The 22,028-nt window shown below is 48.6% G+C and overlaps 1 protein-coding gene across 2 annotated transcripts; it reads left to right on the forward strand.

Moving 5' to 3' along the window:
• The first annotated feature begins 379 nt into the window (after positions 1–379).
• Positions 380–21,128, forward strand: KLC2 (kinesin light chain 2). 2 transcript variants are annotated; one of them, XM_083418527.1, is made up of 16 exons: positions 380–604; positions 6,197–6,447; positions 7,227–7,457; positions 9,335–9,407; positions 10,377–10,599; positions 11,426–11,513; positions 11,840–11,941; positions 12,849–13,022; positions 13,824–13,923; positions 14,500–14,549; positions 14,659–14,732; positions 16,322–16,430; positions 16,934–17,083; positions 17,291–17,415; positions 17,757–17,817; positions 18,721–21,128. In XM_083418527.1, exons 2-16 carry the CDS (start codon positions 6,199–6,201, stop codon positions 18,799–18,801), a joined length of 1,890 nt encoding a protein of 629 aa, XP_083274653.1. In that variant the 5' UTR covers positions 380–604; positions 6,197–6,198; the 3' UTR covers positions 18,802–21,128. The 2 variants fall into 2 exon arrangements, with proteins under 2 accessions (XP_083274653.1, XP_083274654.1); XM_083418528.1 differs by lacking the exon at positions 380–604 and adding an exon at positions 683–707.
• The last annotated feature ends 900 nt before the right edge of the window (positions 21,129–22,028 follow it).

Here is a 22,028-nt window from a genome sequence, read left to right on the forward strand (position 1 = left end):
CAAGTGTGTGCGGGGGGGGGGGGGATCGCCCCTCCAGGTGGAGGGGCCCGTTGCCCCACCCGGCCGCATTTACTGACATAATCAGTGGCGTAGCGTGGGTTGTCAGCACCCGGGGCAAGGCAAGTAATTTGCGCCCCCTAATCCGTGGATTTTAGTAGGGGCAGAGAGCTGCGAGTGCGAGCGCGCGCCCCCCCCCCCATATTGCGCCCGGTGCGGCCGGCCTCCCCTGCACCCCCCCACGCTACGCCACTGCTGACATATAAAAACACGTGCCAGGTCTTACTTATTAAAGATACAAAAGGAAAAGCACCAAGTTAAACTGGTAAGAACTTCGGAAAGAGAACCCAAGGCATCCTTCCCATCCCCTTTAAGGCGGGAAGGCAGGGCCGGCGGCGGCGGCGCTACTCCTTATTTGTCCTCCGGCACTATTTCCCCGGCCGGCCAGGTTGCCCCCTCCCCTTTAAGGCGGTTGTTTTGGGGCGGTGACGCGCGGCTGCCGGTGCCGCAGTGCCTGCCGGGAAGGATGTGAGGCCGCCGGTGGCTGGAGAAAGAGCAGAAGCGGCGGCGGCGGCGGCGACGAGGACGAGGAGGGAGGCGCGCGCAGGTGCGTTGCGTCGTGTCGTGTCGGCGGTGGCGCTGAGTCGGTGGGCGGTGGGCCTCCTCGGTCGGCAGAGCCCCTCATATATGGTGGAAACGAGGGGGTGGGTGTTCGCGCCGAGAGTGAGGGGAGGGGAGTCGTCCTTCCCTCCCCCCACAAGTAAAATCGCCCTATAGGATGAAAATGAGGGGTGGGTGGGTGGTCGTTCGTCGAGTCATCTTGTGCCCCCCCCTAAGCAAAAAGGTACCCGAGTGGCTGGTTGGTTGGGCAGGGAATCTCCCTTCTGCCATGTAAAAGCCTCCCCCCCCCCCACGTCAGTAAGGTGGAAATAGGGGGGGGGGCCTCTCTGCATGACCCCCCCCCTCCACCGCTTAGGGTGAAAAGGAGGGAGGGTGGCTGCCCAGGATATAAGTGAGAAGTGGCCTGTCAGACAGCCCCCCCCCCCCCCAGGATGAAATGCGGGCTGGCTGGTGGGATACTTGAGCAAAAACTGCCCCTCGCAGAATATGGAGATGAGGGGGCGGCCAGGTGGGTGAGCGAATTCCCTCAGCAGAGGAATGTATGGTGTTGCTACCCCCCCCCCCCAAATAAGTAAATTGTGGTCCTTCCTTCTCAAAGCTTCCTCCAACGGTGGTCAGGTGGAGGATGGGGGGGCAAGTTCCTTCGGCTTGTTATAAGGGCTTCTCAAGAAGAAGCCAATGGGGCAGGCAAAGGAGACCCCCACCAATTTCATAAAGGTGCCCACAGAAACACACATGTGGGGGGATGAGTTATCCCAGACGAAAGAGAGGGACCTGAGAAAGATGTTCCTTTGCGTTTCCAAAAAGATGGGGGGTGGGATGGAGTGGGCAAGGACAAAACCTCCTTAAATGGAGGGGTGAGTTTTCCGAACCCAGGAGAATGAGGAATGTGGTTAGAGGGGAGTCTTGTAAGGGATTCCTCCACACAACAAAAAAGGCAGGGTTGGGTATTCAGAAGTTGGGGTGGGGGGAGCTAATTAGACACTCTTTTAAAAGGATGAGGGCCTATCTAAACCAAAAGGGGTTCCTTCCACCAGCTGGATGAGGAGTTGGTCAAGAGGTGAGTCCTCTCAAGACAAGAGGTACTCAAGAAAAGGAGAGAATTATTCCCCAAAAGGAAGGTAGTTGGTTAGGTAAAAGAGGGGAGCCCCTAAGTCCCTCATAAACACTGAAATATCAGAAGAGGCTTTTGCAAATCTTCCGCTAGCAGGAATAGAGTAGAGGGAGAGAGAAGTTATTAGAGTTCTCTCGATAAAAAAAGAGTGGAGGGGTACTATTGTAGCAAGGGGCTGCAGAGTGTCCAAAATATGGGACCTAATGTATTGTGTGTATCTTCGGGGGGGGGGGAGTGAGGATACCTTGTGGGTTGATTTGAGACAACCCCCCTTCAAGGAAAGGGTGATGGACATAAAGTGTGGCACTCTTCTCCCCCCCTCCCCCAGCCACAAAGTAATCAAGGATGAAAATGCTTCTGGAGTTGAAGTAGAGAATCCACTTTAAGATGGTGGAGTTTCAGAAACTTTTACCCCAGAAAGAAGAGATGGAGGCCCCCAGGAGTGGAGGGGGTTATACAGGTGATGTCTGAAAGTGAGAAGATATTGGAAGAGCAGGAGATTCACCTGCAGAACGGCATTTGCTGGGCCACCAGAGAAGAGGAATGAAGACTTGTATACATCATTGTTCTGCTGTAGTGACTCTTATATGGCCATCTATTTAAAAAAAAAATTTGAATATATAATATAAACCACCTTGGGAACTTTGGTTAGTAGGCAGGTATAAATACTCCTAAATAAAAATAAATAAAAGAGCAAGGAGTTCCTTTTCAAAAAGTGAGACAGGTGTCTAGGGAGGTGATGAAGGAGAAGGGAATCACCCTCCTTCCTGCCTTACCATAAGAGGGTGGGAGGCATCATTAGGATCTCCAAAAAGTTAAAATAGAGGTTAAGGTAGTACCCTACCTTCAGTATGATCAAAGAGAGGAGAGACTTCATGTACCTTGAAGGAGCACAGTCAAGGCCTGCAGAGGAGGAAGGAAGCATGTTGCTAACTGGTTGGGCAAAGACGGCTGAGAGAAAAGGAGGCATGGTGGGTTGGTTAAGAAGTTGGGAAAAGAAAGGGTGAAAAGCAGGAAGATTGAAACCCAGCCCCCCAGATAAATTAGAGGGATTCTGCAATGCCTCAAAGGCATAGAGGAGGTAACTCAGTCAATGAGATTATCCTCCTAAAGGTTTAAGGGGTGGTTGGAATAGGTGAGAGGGGTGAACCCCATAATTCATGAAGACTACCAGACTGAAGATCAGGCTAGGGAGACAACCCACTCTGTTTGGAGATGAGGAGAAGATGAAGCAGATAATATTGAATGAATTTGGATCATCCCTTGAACATCAGAGGACAGAAACAAGCTGGGTTAGGGGGAGTGGAACCCCAACTCTTTAAAAAAAAAAAATCTGTGAAGGCCTCAGAGTCAGTACCATTTCAATGCTCTGGAAAGAACTCAAGTATAAGGGGAGAAATTTGAGAGGGTGGAACGACAAAGTAGTCCCATGTCCCCCAATTCCCAGAAATAATCCAAGGCTAAAAGGAAGAGTTTCTGGACAAGAGGTGTTTTAATAGGCCAAGAATTCTGGAAAAGGCACAATGGAGGCTCTTGAGGGCTTGGCTATATCTCCCTTGCATCTTACACTTGATTTTGGAGGTGCTTCTTTACAGTTGTGTGGGCCTAATGTGTGTGTTGTATGTATGTATCCATATGTATATATGTGCACCTTGAGCCTGTGTGATCATACAGCAAGGAAGGGCCATCTGTTCAGAAGTTCAGGTTTTGTTTCTTTCTTTTTTTCTTCGTTGTGATCTTCATCAGAAATCCTGACTATCCAGTTTCTTGAAATGACGGACATGCTTGTAAAGAGGGATTTCCTTTAAACAAAATCAAAGATGAAAAGAGTACAGAGGTCTCTACTTTTGCCCTAAAAAAAGCCCCAGAGTGGAAAATCAAATCTGCAGAATACTTTACAACTGAGGTGGGCGGGTTTGTGTGAAAGAATAGATATGCAAAGCTTCCCTGCCCTTTGTGATGTGGAGTAGAAGGGTGGATATTTCTTGTGTCGCCCCCCCTCCTTTTTTTTTTTGCTTCTGTACCTGCCCCAGGTAAATAGCAGATCCTATAAAATGGGAGATACTGCCCAAAGTTCCTTGAAAGATTCTGAAACCTCTGGCTGAAAGCATTTCCTTCCTTATTTCAAGGGGCGGGGATGTTACGTTGCACCAGTCCATCATTCATCCTTTCCCCTCTCCTCTTGATAAAGAGAATGTTAAAAGGGCAATGGAAAGGAGATTGAAAATAAAAGGGTAGGCTGAGAGGGAGAAATCCTTTTATAAACAGATATGGCTGGGGAGGGGGGGGACACAGAGCACACTTCATTCATATTTGGGCAGGGGTCAGTGCAGTTCTCATCATTTGGATACAAGGACTTCTGAGTTTCAGCTCTTTTTCAGATCAAGTAGAGACGGGCAAAGTGAGTTATTAGAAATGGCAGTCTGGTAACTTAAAGGGAAAAGAAGTGTGTCTGGTTCTATCCTGCGTGGGAGAGGTTAAAGCGATCCCTATTGCGCTGCGGCTTCGGTTTGGTTTGCTGGGCACGGGACTCCACGCCGCATTGCGTCTCGATTGCTGGGGCCTGAGCCAGCCACCTACTGGGGGAGCCGGGAAATGCAATGACAGCCGGACAGGAGGAAAAAGGAGGGGGGGGGTTGGGTTTCTCTGCCCCTCTTCTCTCCCCGCCCCTCCCGCTTTTCCTTTCCCTCATCTCAAAAATGGTAGAATTAGAAAAGGTTTGGAAAAGGCCAACTGAGAAGATCAAGGGGGGGGGGGTGAAGTGACTCCCCCATGAGGAAAAATGCAGCATTTGGGACGTTTTGAGCTTGGAGAAAAAAACCGAGGAAGAGGTGGCACGATAGAAGTTTAGAAAAATCATACCTGGCGTGGAGAAAGTAGACGGAGAAAAGTTTTTCTCCTCTCATAACGCTAGAATTCGTGGACATCCAATGATGCTGAATGTTCAGTTGGGGGAAAAGAAAGTCCTCTTTCACGCAGCGCATAGTGGAACTGGTACTCGCTCCCCCAGGAGGAAGGCATGGCAACCAACTTGGGTCGCTTTGAAAGAAGATTGGATAACTTCATGGAGGAGAGGGCTATCAGTGGCTGCTAGCCATGGAGGCTATGCTCTGCCTCTAGAGCATGAGCCGGCAAACTAAGGCCCGAGGGCTGGATCCGGCCCAATCGCCTTCTAAATCCAGCCCACGGATGGTCTGGGAATCAGTGTGTTTTACATGAGTAGAATGTGTCCTTTTATTTAAAATGCATCTCAGGGTTATTTGTGGGGCATAGGAATTCATTCATTTCCCCCCCTTCAAAATATAGTCTGGTCCCCCACAAGGTCTGAGGGACAGTGGACCGGCCCCCTGCTGAAAAAGTTTGCTGACCCCTGCTAGAGTCAAAGGCGGTGATTCTTCCTAATACCAGTTGCAGGAGAGAGTGCTCTTGTTCTCAGGTCCTGCTTTGCAGGTTTCCCATAGGCATCTGGGCAGCCACAGTGAGAACAGGATTCTGGACTAGATGGGCCATTGTCCTGATCCAACAGGCTCTGATGTTCTTTGATTCCTGAATTGCTGGGGGGGGGTGTCCAGCTTCACCTTCTGCCAGACCTTTTCCCTCATTCATGATGGGGCTGTGACTCATCGCCCCTGTGTTGTAACTACAACCATTCCAAAGTTGAACTCGAGCATACCTAACAGGTTCTGGTGCTCAGCCTGGCCTCACCCTGTGCCACATCCTCGCCGCAGGTATGCAAAGCTCAGGTGTCATCTGGGTCACTTAGAGCACAGTCCTTTGCACTCCAGAAGTCAAATCCCACTGTGGTTGTTTGATGGCACGGCTGCTCCCTTGTGAGTATGTTTTAGGATTGCTGCCTAAGGGTACGAGTGGCTCCCCCATGTGGGAATAGCAGGTAGTAATGTTCTTTCTCATGTGCCTACGCTTTAGAGTAGGGTTTCCCAAACTTGGCTGTTTTTGGACTACAACTCCCATCATCATCATCACTGACCACTCATCCTGCTAGCTAGGGATGACCTTCCAACAAGCCTTTTAAATAGAGATTAAGATCCCTGTTTCCATCTATATTAGAACTGTTTTTAAGAAGTTCTCATTGTTTTATTGCTTGTCTGTTTGCCACCATGGGCTCCTTGGGGTGGAAGGGTGGGGTGTAAATTTAATTAATAATAATAATTAATAATTACTTAATCCATAAAAAATCACTTGTTCACATGCACTCGTATACCAGCAAAAGTCATGTATTTCCTCTAAGACAAAAAAACCAACTTGTGTGATGCTTCTGTGCTTCCTTTTTCAGTCTAACCTACCTCACAGGATTGTTGTCAGGAGGGGCCATGTGTGCTACCTTGACCTACTTTGGGGAAGAGTGTGATAGAGCCATCATTATTAAAACAAATAAAACAAGCCTGGTTTAGTGGACCTATTCCAACTCTCTCCACCATATTCTTTTCTTTCTCTCTCGCTTAGTGATGGCGACCATGTTGTACCCCCGTGAGGAGAAGCTGGAGAAGATGAGCCAGGATGAGATTGTGTTGGGCACCAAGGCAGTGGTGCAAGGCCTGGAGACACTGCGCACTGAGCACCACTCGCTGCTGGCCGCCCTTCTCGACACCGTCAACCGGCTGGAGCAGCAGCACGAAACAAGCGCTGCCCAGGAGAAGGCCAGCCTCTTGCGCAAATCTCTGGAGGCCATCGAGCTGGGCCTTGGGGAGGCTCAGGTAACAGCCACTAGTTCAGGGATGAGGAACCCTGTGGGCCATTTGGATGCAGAGAAATGGTAGGAGGAACCAGCTAGGGAACAACAAAGGGAAGAAGGCTGAGAGCCTGGGAAGTGGTGGTGGCATAACGATGAGTGGCCAGAGGGAGAGGACTGGGAAGAGGAGCTGAAGAGGTAACAGGGCTTAGTGAGCTGGGAGAGTCTGGCAGAGAAAAGCTCAGAATCGGAGACAGAAGCTGAAGCAGGAGAGTGGGATGAGGGAGGCCAAGAGGCAGAGATAAATCAGGCTGGTGAAGAGTCATAGGTGTCTCTCCCTCCCACCTGCTGTGACAAGCTCCCCTTCCCCCTTGCCTCCCAGAACCAGAAGAGTCATGAAAAGAGCGGAGCAGAGGTTGGCTGCACGCAGACGCAGTCTCCGATTGTTTGGGAAAAGCCCTGGAGAGGATGAGATCTAGATGGCTGTGGGGAAGTGGAGACCTTTAGTTTTGTGGAGTAAGGCCTAGATGGAATGAATGGCTGCGCTCGTTAGGCCTGGCACTCAGCCAAGTCTGCAGATATCATGTTTTTACGAAAGAAGAGTTAACGCCAACTTTCAACTGAGTGACTTACTGACTGGATCACTCGGTGCCTGCTGAGCTGACTGGGGTTGATGGGAGTCCCAGCAGTATCTGGAGGGCCAGAGTGTCGCTAACGCAAGGGTTCCTGGGGCTTTGACACCCGTATTCCCTTTCCTAGTTGGAATTTCACAGGCCTGTGTTCACACTAAGTCTCCGGTTACAGGTGATCATTGCCCTCTCCAGTCACCTGAGCGCGGTGGAGTCGGAGAAGCAGAAGCTGCGGGCTCAGGTACGGCGCCTGGTGCAGGAGAACCAGTGGCTGCGCGATGAGCTGGCTGGGACCCAGCAGAAGTTGCAGCGGAGCGAGCAGTCCGTGGCCCAGCTGGAGGAGGAGAAGAAGCACCTGGAGTTCATGAACCAGATTAAGAAATTTGATGATGATGTTTCGCCATCGGTGAGCCTTCTCCTTTTCTTCTTCTGATTTCTCTCAACCCTACGCTCTCCTACTCGAGCTGCACTTACGATGTCCACCAACCTAGATGGCTTTAAAAGCAGGTGAGGGGTTGCTTGTTTCCTGCCCTTTGCCCAAAGGTCCCAAGGCAGATTGCAGCACTAAAACACAAGAGCAATTTAAAACAACTTAAAGGTAAAGGTACCCCTGCCCGTACGGGCCAGTCTTGCCAGACTCTAGGGTTGTGCGCTCATCTCACTTAAGAGGCCGGGAGCCAGCGCTGTCCAGAGACACTTCCGGGTCACGTGGCCAGCGTGACGAAGCTGCTCTGGCGAGCCAGCACCAGCACAGCACACGGAAACGCCGTTTACCTTCCCGCTATAAAGCGGTACCTATTTATCTACTTGCACTTAGGGGTGCTTTCGAACTGCTAGGTGGGCAGGAGCTGGGACCGAACGACGGCAGCTCACCCCGCCACGGGGATTCGAACCGCCGACCATACGATCGGCAAGTCTTAGGCGCTGAGGTTTTACCCACAGCGCCACCCGCGTCCCTTTAAAACAACTTAACATTATACAAATAAGGTATGCCTTAAAAGCACAGAACTCAAGTGTCAAAGGCCCCTAAACCTCTGAGGGCAGAGGAATTGCCAAGGTGGCCCCCTTTGCCATTCTTAGCAGCCGAGAGAGATCTGTAGGGAAGGAGTATTACAGGAGTATTACAGTATTACAGGTATTTGGGGCCTAAGTCATGTAGGGCTTTAAATATTAATATGAGCACCTTGAACTGGATGCAGAAACAAACACAGGCAGACAGATTTGTGAACGATAAGGTTACCAGGCAAAACCATACCTCTTCCCCAGGCCTTTGGCTTTTAAACTGGGGGGGGGGGGGAGAGTATTGCTTTTGTTTACTATGTTCTGTACTGTTGTGTTTTTATATTGTAAACCACCCTGTGATCCTTGGATGAAGGGTGGTATAAAAATGTAATTAATAAATAAAATAAAACTCACAGTGGCTGTGTTCTACCTCCACTGTCCTTGTACCTGAGAGAGCCTGGTATCTGTGTACAGTTCTGCTCACCTGGAGCTGGAAAAGGTGCAGAAAAATGGCAACAGAAATGATCAACAGGTTGGAGCAACTCCCCTGTGAGAAAAGGCTACAACATTCGGGGCTTTTTAAGTTTAGAGAAAAGGCGAGTAGGAGAAGACATAATAGAAGTACCGTATTTTTTGCTCTATAAGACTCACTTTTTCCCTCCTAAAAAGTAAGGGGAAAAGTGTGTGCGTCTTACGGAGCGAATGCAGGCTGCGCAGCTATCCCAGAAGCCAGAACAACAAGAGGGATTGCTGCTTTCACTGCACAGTGATCCCTCTTGTTGTTCTGGCTTCTGAGATTCAGAATATTTTTTTTCTTGTTTTCCTCCTCCAAAAACTAGGTGCGCCTTGTGGTCTGGTGGGTCTTACAGAGCGAAAAATACGGTATGTAAAATTAGGCATGGAGTGGAGAAAATGGGTAAAGAGAAGTCCCGCTCCAGCCCTCTCAACAGTAGTATCTACCTTAAATCAGGGGTCGAGGAACCTGTGGCTGTCTGGATGTTGTCAGACTCCCATCAGCCCCAGCCAGCACGGACAATGATTAAGGATTATGGGAGTTGTAGTCCAGTAATATCTAGAGGGCCAAAGGTTCCCCCATCCTTGCTATACATGAACGTCAGCAAATTGGGAGTGGAAGACTGCAGGTTTGGCAATCCCCAAGGACTGAATCAGAGGTGTCAGCTTTGGTGATTAGGATGGTGCTGGGCATTCTTACCATTTCCTTTTGCCTTCGAAATGGTAGGAGAGTTTCAATTCCTGATTGTCTTTTTTCTTTCTGCCCAGGATGAGAAGAATGGGGAGACGGGCAAAGACTCCTTGGATGATCTGTTCCCGAACGATGATGACCAGGGACAAGGTGAGCTACCTTGGGTTAAGTAGACCATTCTGATCCAGCAAGTCAGTTTGTACGGCAAGGAGTCAGAATACTAGAGATAGTGGCCATCAGATTGCAGCATTTTAGTCTAAGCTGTCAATAACTGCATGAGGACTAGAAGGGAGGGAACATCTAGAAGGTCAGGAGTCCCCCCACCCTCAAGTTAGATGATAACAGGTACAGGAGTAAAAAGTACAAGACATGGACAAACCCTAAAGTTGTTGGAATTCCACCCAAATTTGAGGAAACTAAAAATGTTCAGGGTTGTAGGCAGTGCTAGTCCTGCTTGGGGTAGACCCATTGAAATTAATAGACATGACTAACTTAGGCCTGTTAATTCCAGTGGGTCTACTCTGAGTAAAACTTAGTTGGGCATCACCCCATGTCTAGCAAACATAAATACTTTTCAATATCTCAACCACAAATAGGTTGGTTAATATACTCTGACAGAAGAAAGGAATGATCATTTATTTATTTGAAAGCAGTTTTGCCTTGCTCTTCATCTGAAAAGGCTGCTAGAGCAGTTTACGTATCAGTAGCAAACAAGACAATCCCTGTGCCTCATGTGTACAGCATTAAAAGACCCAACACAAAGTGAAAAGGGGGAGGGAAGGGAGAGGAGAGGAGAATATACAAACTCAGGCCCCTTGTCCCGTGCATTTACCAAATTCTTAGGCTGACTTCTCTTCCCTCACATAGCTCTTAATTCCAGCCATGAAACACTGTGATTATATAAATTCCATAGGATGATGGTGCATTATGTGGATGGGTCTGCTATCTCTCTGTCCTAAGCCTGCCGCCTATTCATTTTAAGTGTGTGTAGCTGTTTGTGTTTGCAGGTGTATATACACCTGCTTTGAGTGTGTATGAATAGCATACTGAAGAACTGCTTTGTGGAGGGTGTGGGCAGCAGATCCCACCCCCTTTGATGATGCCAATGTATTTCTGCAGGGCAGACGCATGGTAGTGGAGACGCAGCAGCCCAACATGGTGGCTATGAGATTCCGGCACGGCTGCGGACACTCCACAACCTGGTGATCCAATATGCTTCCCAGGGGCGCTACGAGGTGGCTGTACCGCTCTGCAAGCAAGCACTGGAGGATCTTGAGAAGACCTCAGGACATGACCACCCCGATGTGGCTACCATGCTGAATATTCTTGCTCTGGTTTACAGGTGTGAGGCTTGGCTGACTTGAGCTGAGGGCAGGGGACTGCTTTTTGACCTTAGATCTAACTTGGACATGCAGAGAAAGCGTGTGGAGCTGCCCTGCTGAGATTGTATCACTTTAGGCTGCCGTTACGGAATTGCTTATTTGCAGGCTCTCTTACGCTGAAAGATTAGAAACTCAGAAAAGCTCCGTGTATTTGGAAAGTTAGCTTGCCAGGAAGATGACTAGCTTTCCAAGTTCCTTAGAGAACAGTATTCAGACGTGATCAGAAGCCACCCCCTAGCCTGACAATGTGCAGTCTAGAAAGGACTGTACCCCGTGCCTTTTGTGTACTGTACATTCAGATGTGGGCTTTTATAATTTATTTTATGTTCTTAATAGCATTTATAAATAGCTTCATATACTGTATATATTTTTAATTTATACAGTATAAAAATGAAAAATATAGTCAGAACAAAAGTACAACCTGAAACCAATAAAACAAGAGTCTAAAGACTTGTAAAAGCATATTAAAAACAAATGAAACAAAAATTCAGAGCATTCAGTTACGTAAAAATGGGCCCAGTCTTATGGGTCAGGGAAAGCCACTCAGCTCCCTGGCCACAACCTTCTGCACCAACTGCAGCTTCCGGACCAATCGCATGGGACGCCCTGCATAGAGCTCATTACAGTAGTCCAGTCATGAGGTTCCTAACGCATTGAATCACAGTGGCTAAGCTACCTCTGTCCAGGAAAGGACATAGTTGGTGCACCAGCCTAAACTGGTAATAGGCACTCCTTGCTTTGGAATTCTCTCTGGCCAAAATAATAACTTATTTTTCTTCCTGCTAGGGACCAAAATAAGTACAAGGAGGCTGCTCATCTTCTCAATGATGCCTTGGCCATCCGGGAGAAGACCTTGGGAAAGGACCACCCTGCTGTAAGCACCCTGATTTTTTGCAAACCACTTTGAGGTCTTTTTAAAAGACAATCAAGCAGTGTATAAATTTTATTAAATAAATAAATCATTTCAGAGCCTCTAGCAGAAACCATTTGGATGCTTGAGGTTCCCCCTCCCCCTCGATAACGATGAGGACTAGCACCTTAGATCTTCTCTTTGTCTCCTTTTGCTTTAATGGAAAATTAAATTAAAATTCTGAATCTGCTAGCCTGCTGTGATAACCTGTTTTGAAGTAGAGTTCTGAGGTTCACACAGCAATCATATCCCAGAGTTTTGAGTTGTACAATGTACCTTTTCATCCTTAGGTGGCTGCTACCCTCAACAATCTGGCCGTGCTGTACGGTAAGCGGGGCAAGTATAAGGAGGCGGAACCGCTGTGCAAGAGAGCTCTGGAGATCCGAGAGAAGGTACTTAAAGAAGGCCGCTACAGGCAGCAATACTTGGGGCATATCCCCGCCCCGCCCCCCGTGCTTTCTTTTTCTGCAGAAAATTTGCAGTTTCCAAAGTTCATCTGTTACAATGCATGGATGCTAACTATGAACACAATATAAGGCAAGCTTCTCAGTGATCAAGTTTTTAGCTTGTACTAAATTCAAGTGAAATGAACATGGTAAATTAGATCACTTTCTAGGATATCGTAATGGTTTCCCAATGCAAACTGAAAATTTTCTGATGCAAGTTACCCTGATCTGCGTGGGGAAAATGTTCAGGATATAAACAAATAAAATATGAAACAAAACAGTACTATTAAACAAAACAAAATGCTGGAAGATCTGATAAGTCCCTGGCCTGCAGAGCCATTGCCTGTAGGCTCTGGCTTCACCCTCCCCACTCCACACACCTTTGTTGCTGTTCTGTTGTCAGGGATCTTCATCCCCACCCTTTTGCTCAAAGTCATATTCCCTTGACAAAAATTGCAATACATGCACTGCGCTTGTTAAACAAGTTGCTTCTATTTAACCCCGTCTCTTCCAGGCTGTCTGTTTCCCCACCCCCACCCTGCTCTTCATTGTCTGCTGTCCTCCTTTATTCAGAACACTGAGGACTAGAATCTTGTTTGGAAGAGTGGCCATATCTCAGTGGCAGAGCATCTGCTTTGCATGCAGAAGGTCCCAGGTTCAATCCTCGTTGACATTTTCAGGAAATAACCCCTGCTGCCAGTCAGATGGGATGAATAGCCTGATCTGGTTTAAAGTAATTTCCTATGTGAAATTGATGGTTTGGGCGATCGGCACTGGGAACTGGGATTTGGCAGTAGCATGGACAAACTTTGCTTGCTTTCTTTTCAAGTTTCTCCTCTTCCCAACCTCCCAGGTGCTGGGGAAGTACCACCCAGATGTGGCCAAGCAGCTCAACAACTTGGCTCTCCTTTGCCAGAACCAGGGCAAGTACGAGGAGGTTCAGTACTACTACCGCCGCGCCCTGGAGATCTACGAGTCTCGCCTCGGGCCAGACGACCCCAATGTGGCCAAAACTAAAAACAACCTGGTGAGAGGGGCTGATTGGAAAAAATCCAAGAGAAACCTTTGGGGGTGTGGGGATGGTTTAAGCAGGGGGTGGAATCTATTCTAAGCAGTTTTCTTCCATGCCAGATTTTGGTTGGACTACAACTCCCATCATCCCCCGACACCTTAGCCAATGTTTAGGGATGATGGGAGCTTTAGTCCCAACAACAGGGGGCCCAAGGCTGAAGAACACGGATAGCATGCTATAAAGTTTGTATTAAATGCTTTAAAGTCCGTATTAACTTTGTGACATTTAACAGTATGATGTTTACTGTAGGGCTTGGGGCACTACAGCCCTCCGGATGTTGTTGGACTACAACTCCCAGCAATCCCAGCCAGCAGGGGGTGATGGGAGTTTTAGTTCAATGTCTTCTAGACAATGGCAGCTTCTGTAGCCCCTGATTTGCACAGTGCTCATCAGTTACATCGGTGCCTTTGTGCCGGGGGGAAGAAGGGAGGCAGGAAGGCAACTTCCAGGTGCCCCTGGAGCCCTTCCATCCTCCTCGCCTGCCTACTCCTGATTGGTGCCTTTCTGCTGTTTTACTTTGCAATCATTGGCCATGCCACTGGAAGACAGGTTAATCCCCTGACTGACCACCTGGGTTGAATAATGGTCTGTGCAGTCTGCCTCTTCTCTCTGCAAGAGAAAGGACAGCACTTCATAGAGTTATGCTGCTAGTAGAGAATCCTGGTGTATGTAACATCCAGCTTTTGCTAGGCATCGATGCTTCCTGATCCCTGTTGCCACAGCCTGTTCCTCTGACCTCAGAATATGCCCCCACAGGCCTCCTGCTACCTCAAACAAGGCAAATACAAGGACGCTGAGGCCCTCTACAAGGAGATCCTGACCCGAGCACACGAGAGAGAGTTCGGCTCAGTCAATGGTGAGTGCAGAAACAGGTGGTGGGACCTCATGTGTACAGAGAAGGGTTGCTTCCTTTTATTTTATGCATTTCAGGTGTGGGGCAGGAAAAGACACAGCTGGGACAAAATGGGGGTTGTGGCTGCTATCAATCAACTGATCAGGGGCACCTCTAAAAGCATACCCTTTGCTAGCACTGACCATCAGCTGATTGGCAGGGCTGGCAAATCACTGTGCCTTTGCCCACATGGCTTTAATGATTTTTTTTGTTATTACATTTCTATCCCATCTTTCCTCTAAGGATCTCAATCTGGCATACACAGTTCTCCCTTTTCTCCCCCTTTTTCCTCACAGCAACCCTGTGAGGTGGGTTAGGCTGAGAGAGCGTGACTGGCAAATTGGTTGGTGCGTTGAAATGTGGATATTTCATAACCCTCCCCCCCCAATTTATGTCAAACTTTTATTTATAATTATGCAAATGTACAAGAAATATTTTTAATGTCCTGAGGAGTCCCACAAGGTGGACTGATGGTCTGCCCTGGTTTAAGGCAGGTTCTTCACTGTTTTCTGTTCTTCCCCCAACCACCGTTCTTTGTAGGAGAGAATAAGCCGATCTGGATGCATGCAGAAGAGCGAGAGGAAAGCAAGGTACCTCCTCATTGGGAGGGAGAAGGGAACCCGACTTTCCCTTGGGGGTGGATCCAAGCCATCTGACACACTCCCTGCCCTTTAACCTTTAACCTTGCCTCCCCCTTAGGAGAAGCGCAAGGAGAAAGACAGCGCTCCCTATGGGGAGTATGGCAGCTGGTACAAAGCCTGCAAGGTGGACAGGTAAGGGGTAGCCCCCCTTTTCTTTTTTTAAAGGTTTTAAAAAGGTTGCTCCTGACTTTGAGTTGGGGCTAGGAGCTTGAAATGAAAGAGAAGCCAGAGGTTTAAGAAGAGGAAGAAGAGTGAAATTGCTGCTGCTGCAAGTTAAGGCTGACGTCGTTTCCTTATTCCACAATGGTTAGGATTCATTGACTGTCTTGATAAGACGAGTGAACTTAAGTATATAAGAGGAGCTCTGCTGGATTAGGTCAGTGACCCATCTAGTCCAGTATTCTGCTTTCACAGTGGCCAATGAAATGCCCATGGGAAACCCGTAAGCAGGATCCAAGCACAAGAGCCCTCGCTGTTCCTGTGGTTTCCAGCAACTGGTACTTAACTGTGTGATCTAACAGGTGGCTTTTACAACCTATCATTTAAGATAGTTTCTGCATAAAAGAACCAACACAAGTACAACAGTATTGGCAACAGTAATGTTTGCCAAAACAAACAAGATGAATTTTAACAGGGAGAAATGTAAAGTATTGCACTTGGGCAAAAAAAATGAGAGGCACAAATACAAGATGGGTGACACCTGGTTTGAGAGCAGTACATGTGAAAAGGATCTAGGAGTCTTGGTTGACCACAAACTTAACATGAGCCAACAGTGTGACGCGGCAGCTAAAAAAGCCAATGCAATTCTGGGCTGCATCAATAGGAGTATAGCATCTAGATCAAGGGAAGTTATAGTGCCACTGTATTCTGCTCTGGTCAGACCTCACCTGGAGTACTGTGTCCAGTTCTGGGCACCACAGTTCAAGAAGGACACTGACAAACTGGAACGTGTCCAGAGGAGGGCAACCAAAATGGTCAAAGGCCTGGAAACAATGCCTTATGAGGATCGGCTAAGGGAGCTGGGCATGTTTAGCCTGGAGAAGAGGAGGTTAAGGGGGGATATGATAGCCATGTTCAAATATATAAAAGGATGTCACATAGAGGAGGGAGAAAGGTTGTTTTCTGCTGCTCCAGAGAAGCGGACACGGAGCAATGGATACAAACTACAAGAAAGAAGATTCCACCTAAACATTAGGAAGAACTTCCTGACAGTAAGAGCTGTTCGACAGTGGAATTTGCTGCCAAGGAGTGTGGTGGAGTCTCCTTCTTTGGAGGTCTTTAAGCAGAGGCTTGACAACCATATGTCAGGAGTGCTCTGATGGTGTTTCCTGCTTGGCAGGGGGTTGGACTCGATGACCCTTGTGGTCTCTTCCAACTCTATGATTCTATGATTCTATGAATGCAGAGAAAAGGCTGGAGCAAAGCATGGGTGACCTATTGCTGGGCAAAGCAATCCAGTGGTTTAAACTGAGACCATATTTTAGCCCAGTGTGTCTGTCTTAACACAGTAGCTTTAACTAATTTAACTGTAATTATATTAGAACAGTTATAAGATGCATAAATGACAATTGATTGAAATTATTTTTTTTCAAAGACACGAAGTTGACCATTTAATGGAAACTTTATTTTGTGAAAAGTTCCTTCAGAGGACAGCAAAAGTGCAAGGAGTACAAAGAGCGCTCTTGACCTATCTGTCTTCGCATTCTCCTTTCCACCCACAGCCCCACAGTCAACACGACTCTGAAAAGCTTGGGTGCTCTCTACCGGCGCCAGGGAAAATTGGAGGCTGCAGAGACGCTGGAGGAGTGTGCCCAGAAAACCCGCAAGCAGGCAAGTGCTGCATCATGGTGGTTGGCGGTAGAAGGATAGGCAGAGCTCGCCCAGGTGTTAGGCAGGGTGAGGCCGCTGCCTCAGACAGAAGAAAACCCCCAGGTGGAACGCTCATGGGTGTCCTGCCGCCATCAGTACTGATTTGGGCAAGATCGCAGCCATTTGGAATGAGATCTCACCCAAACTCATTCAAGATCTTGTGTGCTCCGCAAGATCTCGAGTGATTTTGGGTGAGATCTCTCCCCAAATCAGCGCTGATGGTGGTGCTGTTTTGATGCGGCAGGGTGTGCAGTGGCGACAGAGCAGGCAGTGGCAGCAGAAGCAAGGCAAAACAGCACTTACCGTTTCACACACACTGCCCCTGAGGATAGGCAGTGTTGTTCCAGCAGTGGGACGGAAATGTGTGCTGGGGGATATTAAAAAAATTCTGCTCCCCCATGCTGGCTTAAATAGGCCATCTAGCTCTTGGGTGACCCAGTAGATAATCTCTGTATTCCAACTAGGGCATGGACGCTATTAACCAGAGCAAGGTTGTAGAACTACTGAAGGATGGGAACCGCTCCGAGCACCGATCAAACTGCGAGGGGGTCCTCAGCTCCAACAAGTGTGAAAACGGGATTGACCCGGAAGACAGAGCGGCTGAGTGGTCCGGGGTAAGAAGCAGCAAAACTTTACAAATTAATCCTAAAATGGAGGACACTTCAGTGCAATCCTATCCAACAAGGTGTGGGGAGTCTTTGGCCCATGGGCCCTGTGTTTAGGCTTCCCTTCAAGGAATGTGGTTGGCCTCTCTGGGAACAGGATGCTGATTTAGACATTTGGTGCTGATCCCTTTTCTTCTTTTCTCCCCGCCTTCCCAGGCTGGCTCCGGAGCCTTGCGACGCAGCGGCTCCTTTGGGAAGCTGCGTGACGCCCTGCGACGAAGCAGCGAGATGCTGGTGAAGAAGCTGCAGGGGAGCAGCCCGCAGGAGCCCCGGAACCCAGGGTAAGTCTTCCGTCTAGTGGCTCTGCTTTGGGACCTGGGGTGGGCAGGATGTGCTGCAGACCCAAGGTCTAGCCAGCCCAATATTTTTTATTATTGTTTCAGCAGTATATAGCTAGCTGCTTTTCTCTGGAGAAACCCACAACCAGGGTGTGAAGGCAACACCCTCAGTGAATATCAAAAGGGGCTGTGTCTCAACTGCCTTGCATGCAGAAGGTCCCAGGTTCAATCCCTGGTACTTTCAGGCAGGCCTGGGAATATCACGCCTGAAACCCTAGAGAAGGCCATAGATCAGTGACCAAAAGGCCTAATTCCTTTGGCACTTATTTTTTGTCTCCCTGCAGGATGAAGCGGGCCAGTTCTCTCAACTTCCTCAACAAGAGCGTGGAAGAGGAGGCAAGCCAGGTATACACACAGACTGCAAATCGCAGACCCCCTCTCTCTCCCTTCTGAGTTGTTTCTCTGTTGGGTAGGGGAAGGAAGTGTGGTTACTGAGACATCCCAACCACTTCCAAAGCCCTGATTGAAAGGGCAGAGCAGGGACCCATCCAGAAGCACACCAGGCAACCTCATATACAAGGGATAGTAATTTCTGTTGCATCTCTGTAATGAAATCCAGTGCAGATGCGCCACAGAATTGTCCACCTCTAGCAGAGGCTGATTGGGAGAAGGCACATTCAGATTAAAAGATCATGCAGAGGCACAGCAAACAGACTCATCCACCCAAAACTGGGTGCTTTAGATCATGAGTAGGCAAACTAAGGCCCAGGAGCTGGATCCGGCCCAGTCGCCTTCTAAATCCAGCCTGCAGACGGTTCGGGAATCAGTATGTTTTTATGTGTAGAATGTGCCCTTTTATTTAAAATGCATCTCTGGGTTATTTGTGGGGCATAGGAATTTGTACATTCGGCCCCCCCCCCCCCCTTACAAAATATAGTCCGGTCCCCCACAAGGTCTGAGGGACAGTGGACTGGCCCCCTGCTGAAAAAGTTTGCTGACCCCTGCTTTAAATCTTTGGGAGCCTTCAAGGCAGAGGTAGCCAATGCAGTGTTCTCCAGATGTGGGAATACAACTCCCATCAGCCTCAGTCAACATAGCCAAGGGCCAGGGATGATGTTTATAAAGCCCTGGCTTTTGAGTGGCTGGCCTATTCTACAAAAGTATGCCTTGCACCCATAGCTCCACTCACTGGCATGTGTTGTTGTCCCCATGAATTGTTGCCCACAAGGCAGTGCAGCCCTCTGGCTGAAAAAGGTCCCCCACCCCTGCTCTGACATGTTGACCATTGTCTCCCTTTCTCTTTTCCAGGCATCCAGTAGTCTATCTGACAGCCGTGGCCTTAGCGCCAGCAACGTAGACCTCTCTCGGCGGAACTCTCTCCTGGCATGAGGATCAGCTTGGCCTGCACCTACGTTGCATTGTTGAAGACCTGGGCCACGTCCGACCTTCTGCCTTCTCTCTCTCTCTCTGTGCTGCTCTGCCTGTGACCACTTGCCCCCATGTCTAGCAGCAGCAGAATCGCCCACCCCTTTGTTACAGGGATGTCCCGTCACAATTTGCCCTGTGTGGAGCAGTGTGCACTTTCTCACACACTTTCTCACACGTGTGCATGCACTCACGCATGCACACACACACACACAGCCTGTGTCTTCCTCTCCACTGCAGCATGCTGCTGTCACCCTCGTTGTTGTACTTTGCTACTGGAAAAGAAACTGTAGTTTGCTAGGGTGAGTGTGGCTCTTAACTCTGCCATCTGTCCATCTCCTCTGCCAGCAGTTTAGCTTCTTGTAAAGGATACTGTATCCCACCTGCGCCAAGGAACCCCTAGGCTGCACTCCTCATGCATATACTGTATGCACTATATGTTTTTCAAGTGCCCCCTTCCTGTGAATGCTAAGAATGTATCTCTTTTGGTGGGGAGGAGGAATCTGTGTCTTTCAGACCCCCCCCCCCCCAAAAAAAGAGTGGGCAGAGAGAGGCTTCTTACAGTGCTCCTAAATAAGCAATGCTACGCCCTACTGTAGCAAACCTCTGAGAGAACTGTGCCTGGGCTGAATTACCTAACAATTCAGTTTGATTTGTTTGTCCCCAGAAGAGGAAGAATTGCAGTTCCCAGGGCATCTACAGTTACCCTTTGCCATGTGAAGTCTCTCTTTTCTTTCCCCGCTATGGTCTTCTCCCCATCTCTTTGCTTTGCATTCTTGTTTCGGCCTCAGGGAATCGCTGTTCCTTTTCAAAGTCCCAACCCCCCCCTTATGCACTTCTTCTCCCCCATTTTTTCTCTTCCTCTCCACCCAACCTCCCCAGTCTCTACTCTGCCTATGTACAGCAGCCTCTTAAGAATTCTTTGACTTTCCATAGTTGTTTTGCCGGGTCGGGGCTGTGTCATTTCTGCACAGAACAGCTGTTGCCAGTTTTGCCCTTTCCCTCTCCAACCCCCCTAAAATAGTTTAGGGCCAGGGGAAGAAGGCAGCTGTGGAATCTAGCTCCACAGTTTCCTGTGTCATGGATGCTGGTGCTGTCACGCTAGCAAAACTACCACCCACTCTCTTCTGTCAACAAAACTTGACCACATGGCATTTGCTGTTTCCCCTTCCTTCTGGACTGAGCAATAGCAAGGCATTGTGAAGCAGGAATGGCTGGCCTTCAGCGCTGGACGTTGCACTTTCTGGGTCATTCTACACTGGACAACAATTTTTTCTGGAATATTTGTCTCTGTTTCTATCAGACCGATGCACGGGAGTGCAGTGTAGGGGACTTTGGATTCCAGCCATTTCCCTTCTGCTGGGAGGAGTATGGCATTGGGAGCATGAAGGTATGGGTGATGGACGGTGGAAATTAAAGTTCTTCCTTGTAATAATCCCCATAAATCAGTGCTGGAAAATATTAGCCCAACCTCTCACTCTATCGTGTGACCTTATTAAAAATCACGTTAAGACCTGTAAGCACTATAAATGGAGCTGCCTTAGTTCCTGGTGAAGGTTTTAAGCTGCAGCTGCAACCTGGCACGTGTGGCAGAATAGTAAGGAATTTGAGCCATTCTCTCAGTGGCAGCCAAGCTTGCCCCCTCCATGTGACGTTGGACTTCAACCCCAATCAGCCCTGACCATTGGACTTGCCGATGGGGAGTCCAGCAGTGCTTGGGGGGAGATCACCACTTCTGTTCTAAATTGACCCACCCCTCCAGGAGAGCTTTCTCCTTTGAGTCTGCTGCTATCCTAGAGTTTCTAGGCCAAGGATCTGTGTGCCTTTTAGTAGCTGTTTTAAGAGGTGAGCATTTCAGCGGTTGCAAATTCTCCATTCTGCCTCGGTCAGGAGGCAAACTCAGCTGGCATTGCTCCTTCCTGCACAGCTATTAAAAAGCATGGGTGGGGGGTCCTTGCAGTTTAAAGCTGGCGGCTTTAATTTGCCTCTTCATTAGTTGCTCTCTTAGCTCAGTATTTAAGCGAGAAAATGTTATTTAAACCAACAAAAAAAGACAATAATACAACCAGGCCCTCTCACCTGACTGTATCCCTCTCTTTCAGGAAAGTACATACAAATGGGCAGGGCCCAGAGCGACTTAACATCGAGTGAGGGGGGTGGGGGTGGATAGCCTGATAGCTGCTCTGGGGTGGGATGGGCTGAGATGAAGGGAATAAATGGGATGGGGCAAATTTTGCTCTGTATTTAATGATGTTGCTGTAGAAAACATAATAATAAAAAAATGAAAGCTCCTTGCTGTACCTGGTTTTCTCTTTCCTGCTTCTCTGGTAGTCAACTTTGCCCCATTCTTTCAGGTCACATCCGCACCATACAGTTAAAGCACTATTATTCCACTTTTAAGTGTCATGGAGAATCCTTGGAACTGTAGTTTAAGTGTGCTGAGTAAGTACGGTAGCTCTGGAAGGTCAAAACTCTTAACAAATTACTGCTCCCAGGATTCTTTGGGGGAAGAAGCCATGATATGAGTGCTATAAACTATGTGTGGGTGTGACCTTTATCGCAATTGTAAAAGCCATCACTGTTTCACATTCCCAGCATGTTCACACTCCTGTCTCAGCAACGTCTTTGCTGACTCGGTCACGTCCACAAAATGGAAGATGGCAGGATCCCCAGGGACTTGCTCTGTGGGGAGCTGGCTTCAGCCGCCAGGCCCATTGGCAGAGCCACTTGCTTCCAAAGATGTCTGCAAATGTGACATGAAGGCTGGCAACGTTAGCCCTGCCATGTGGGAATCCCTTGCAGTTGACCACAGCTCCTGGAGACAGACAGGTTGTGTGTCCACCATAGCAGTGAGCAGAGGAGGAATGACCACTGGGAGGAGCGCAGAGCAGTGGCGTAGCGTGGGTTGTCAGCACCCGGGGCAAGGCAAGTAATTTGCGCCCCCTAACCCATGGATTTGCGCCCCCTAACCCTAACCCCCAGATGTTGTGCCCGGTGCGGCCAGCCCCCCCTGCACCCCCCACGCTACGCCACTGGCGCAGAGAGAAGAAATACCATATTGTGCCTGCATCAGAAGAATTGGATGCCTTCATCTGCCTAACCTGCAACAAAACATGTCTCTCACGTATTTGATCTCTAAAGCCACAGCAAGCACTGTAACTCTCACAACAGTTTGGCTTCACACTTGAAGG

The sequence above is a fragment of the Podarcis tiliguerta genome, assembly GCF_965153285.1.
Source record: "Podarcis tiliguerta genome assembly, chromosome: 16".
Lineage (NCBI taxonomy): Eukaryota > Metazoa > Chordata > Lepidosauria > Squamata > Lacertidae > Podarcis > Podarcis tiliguerta.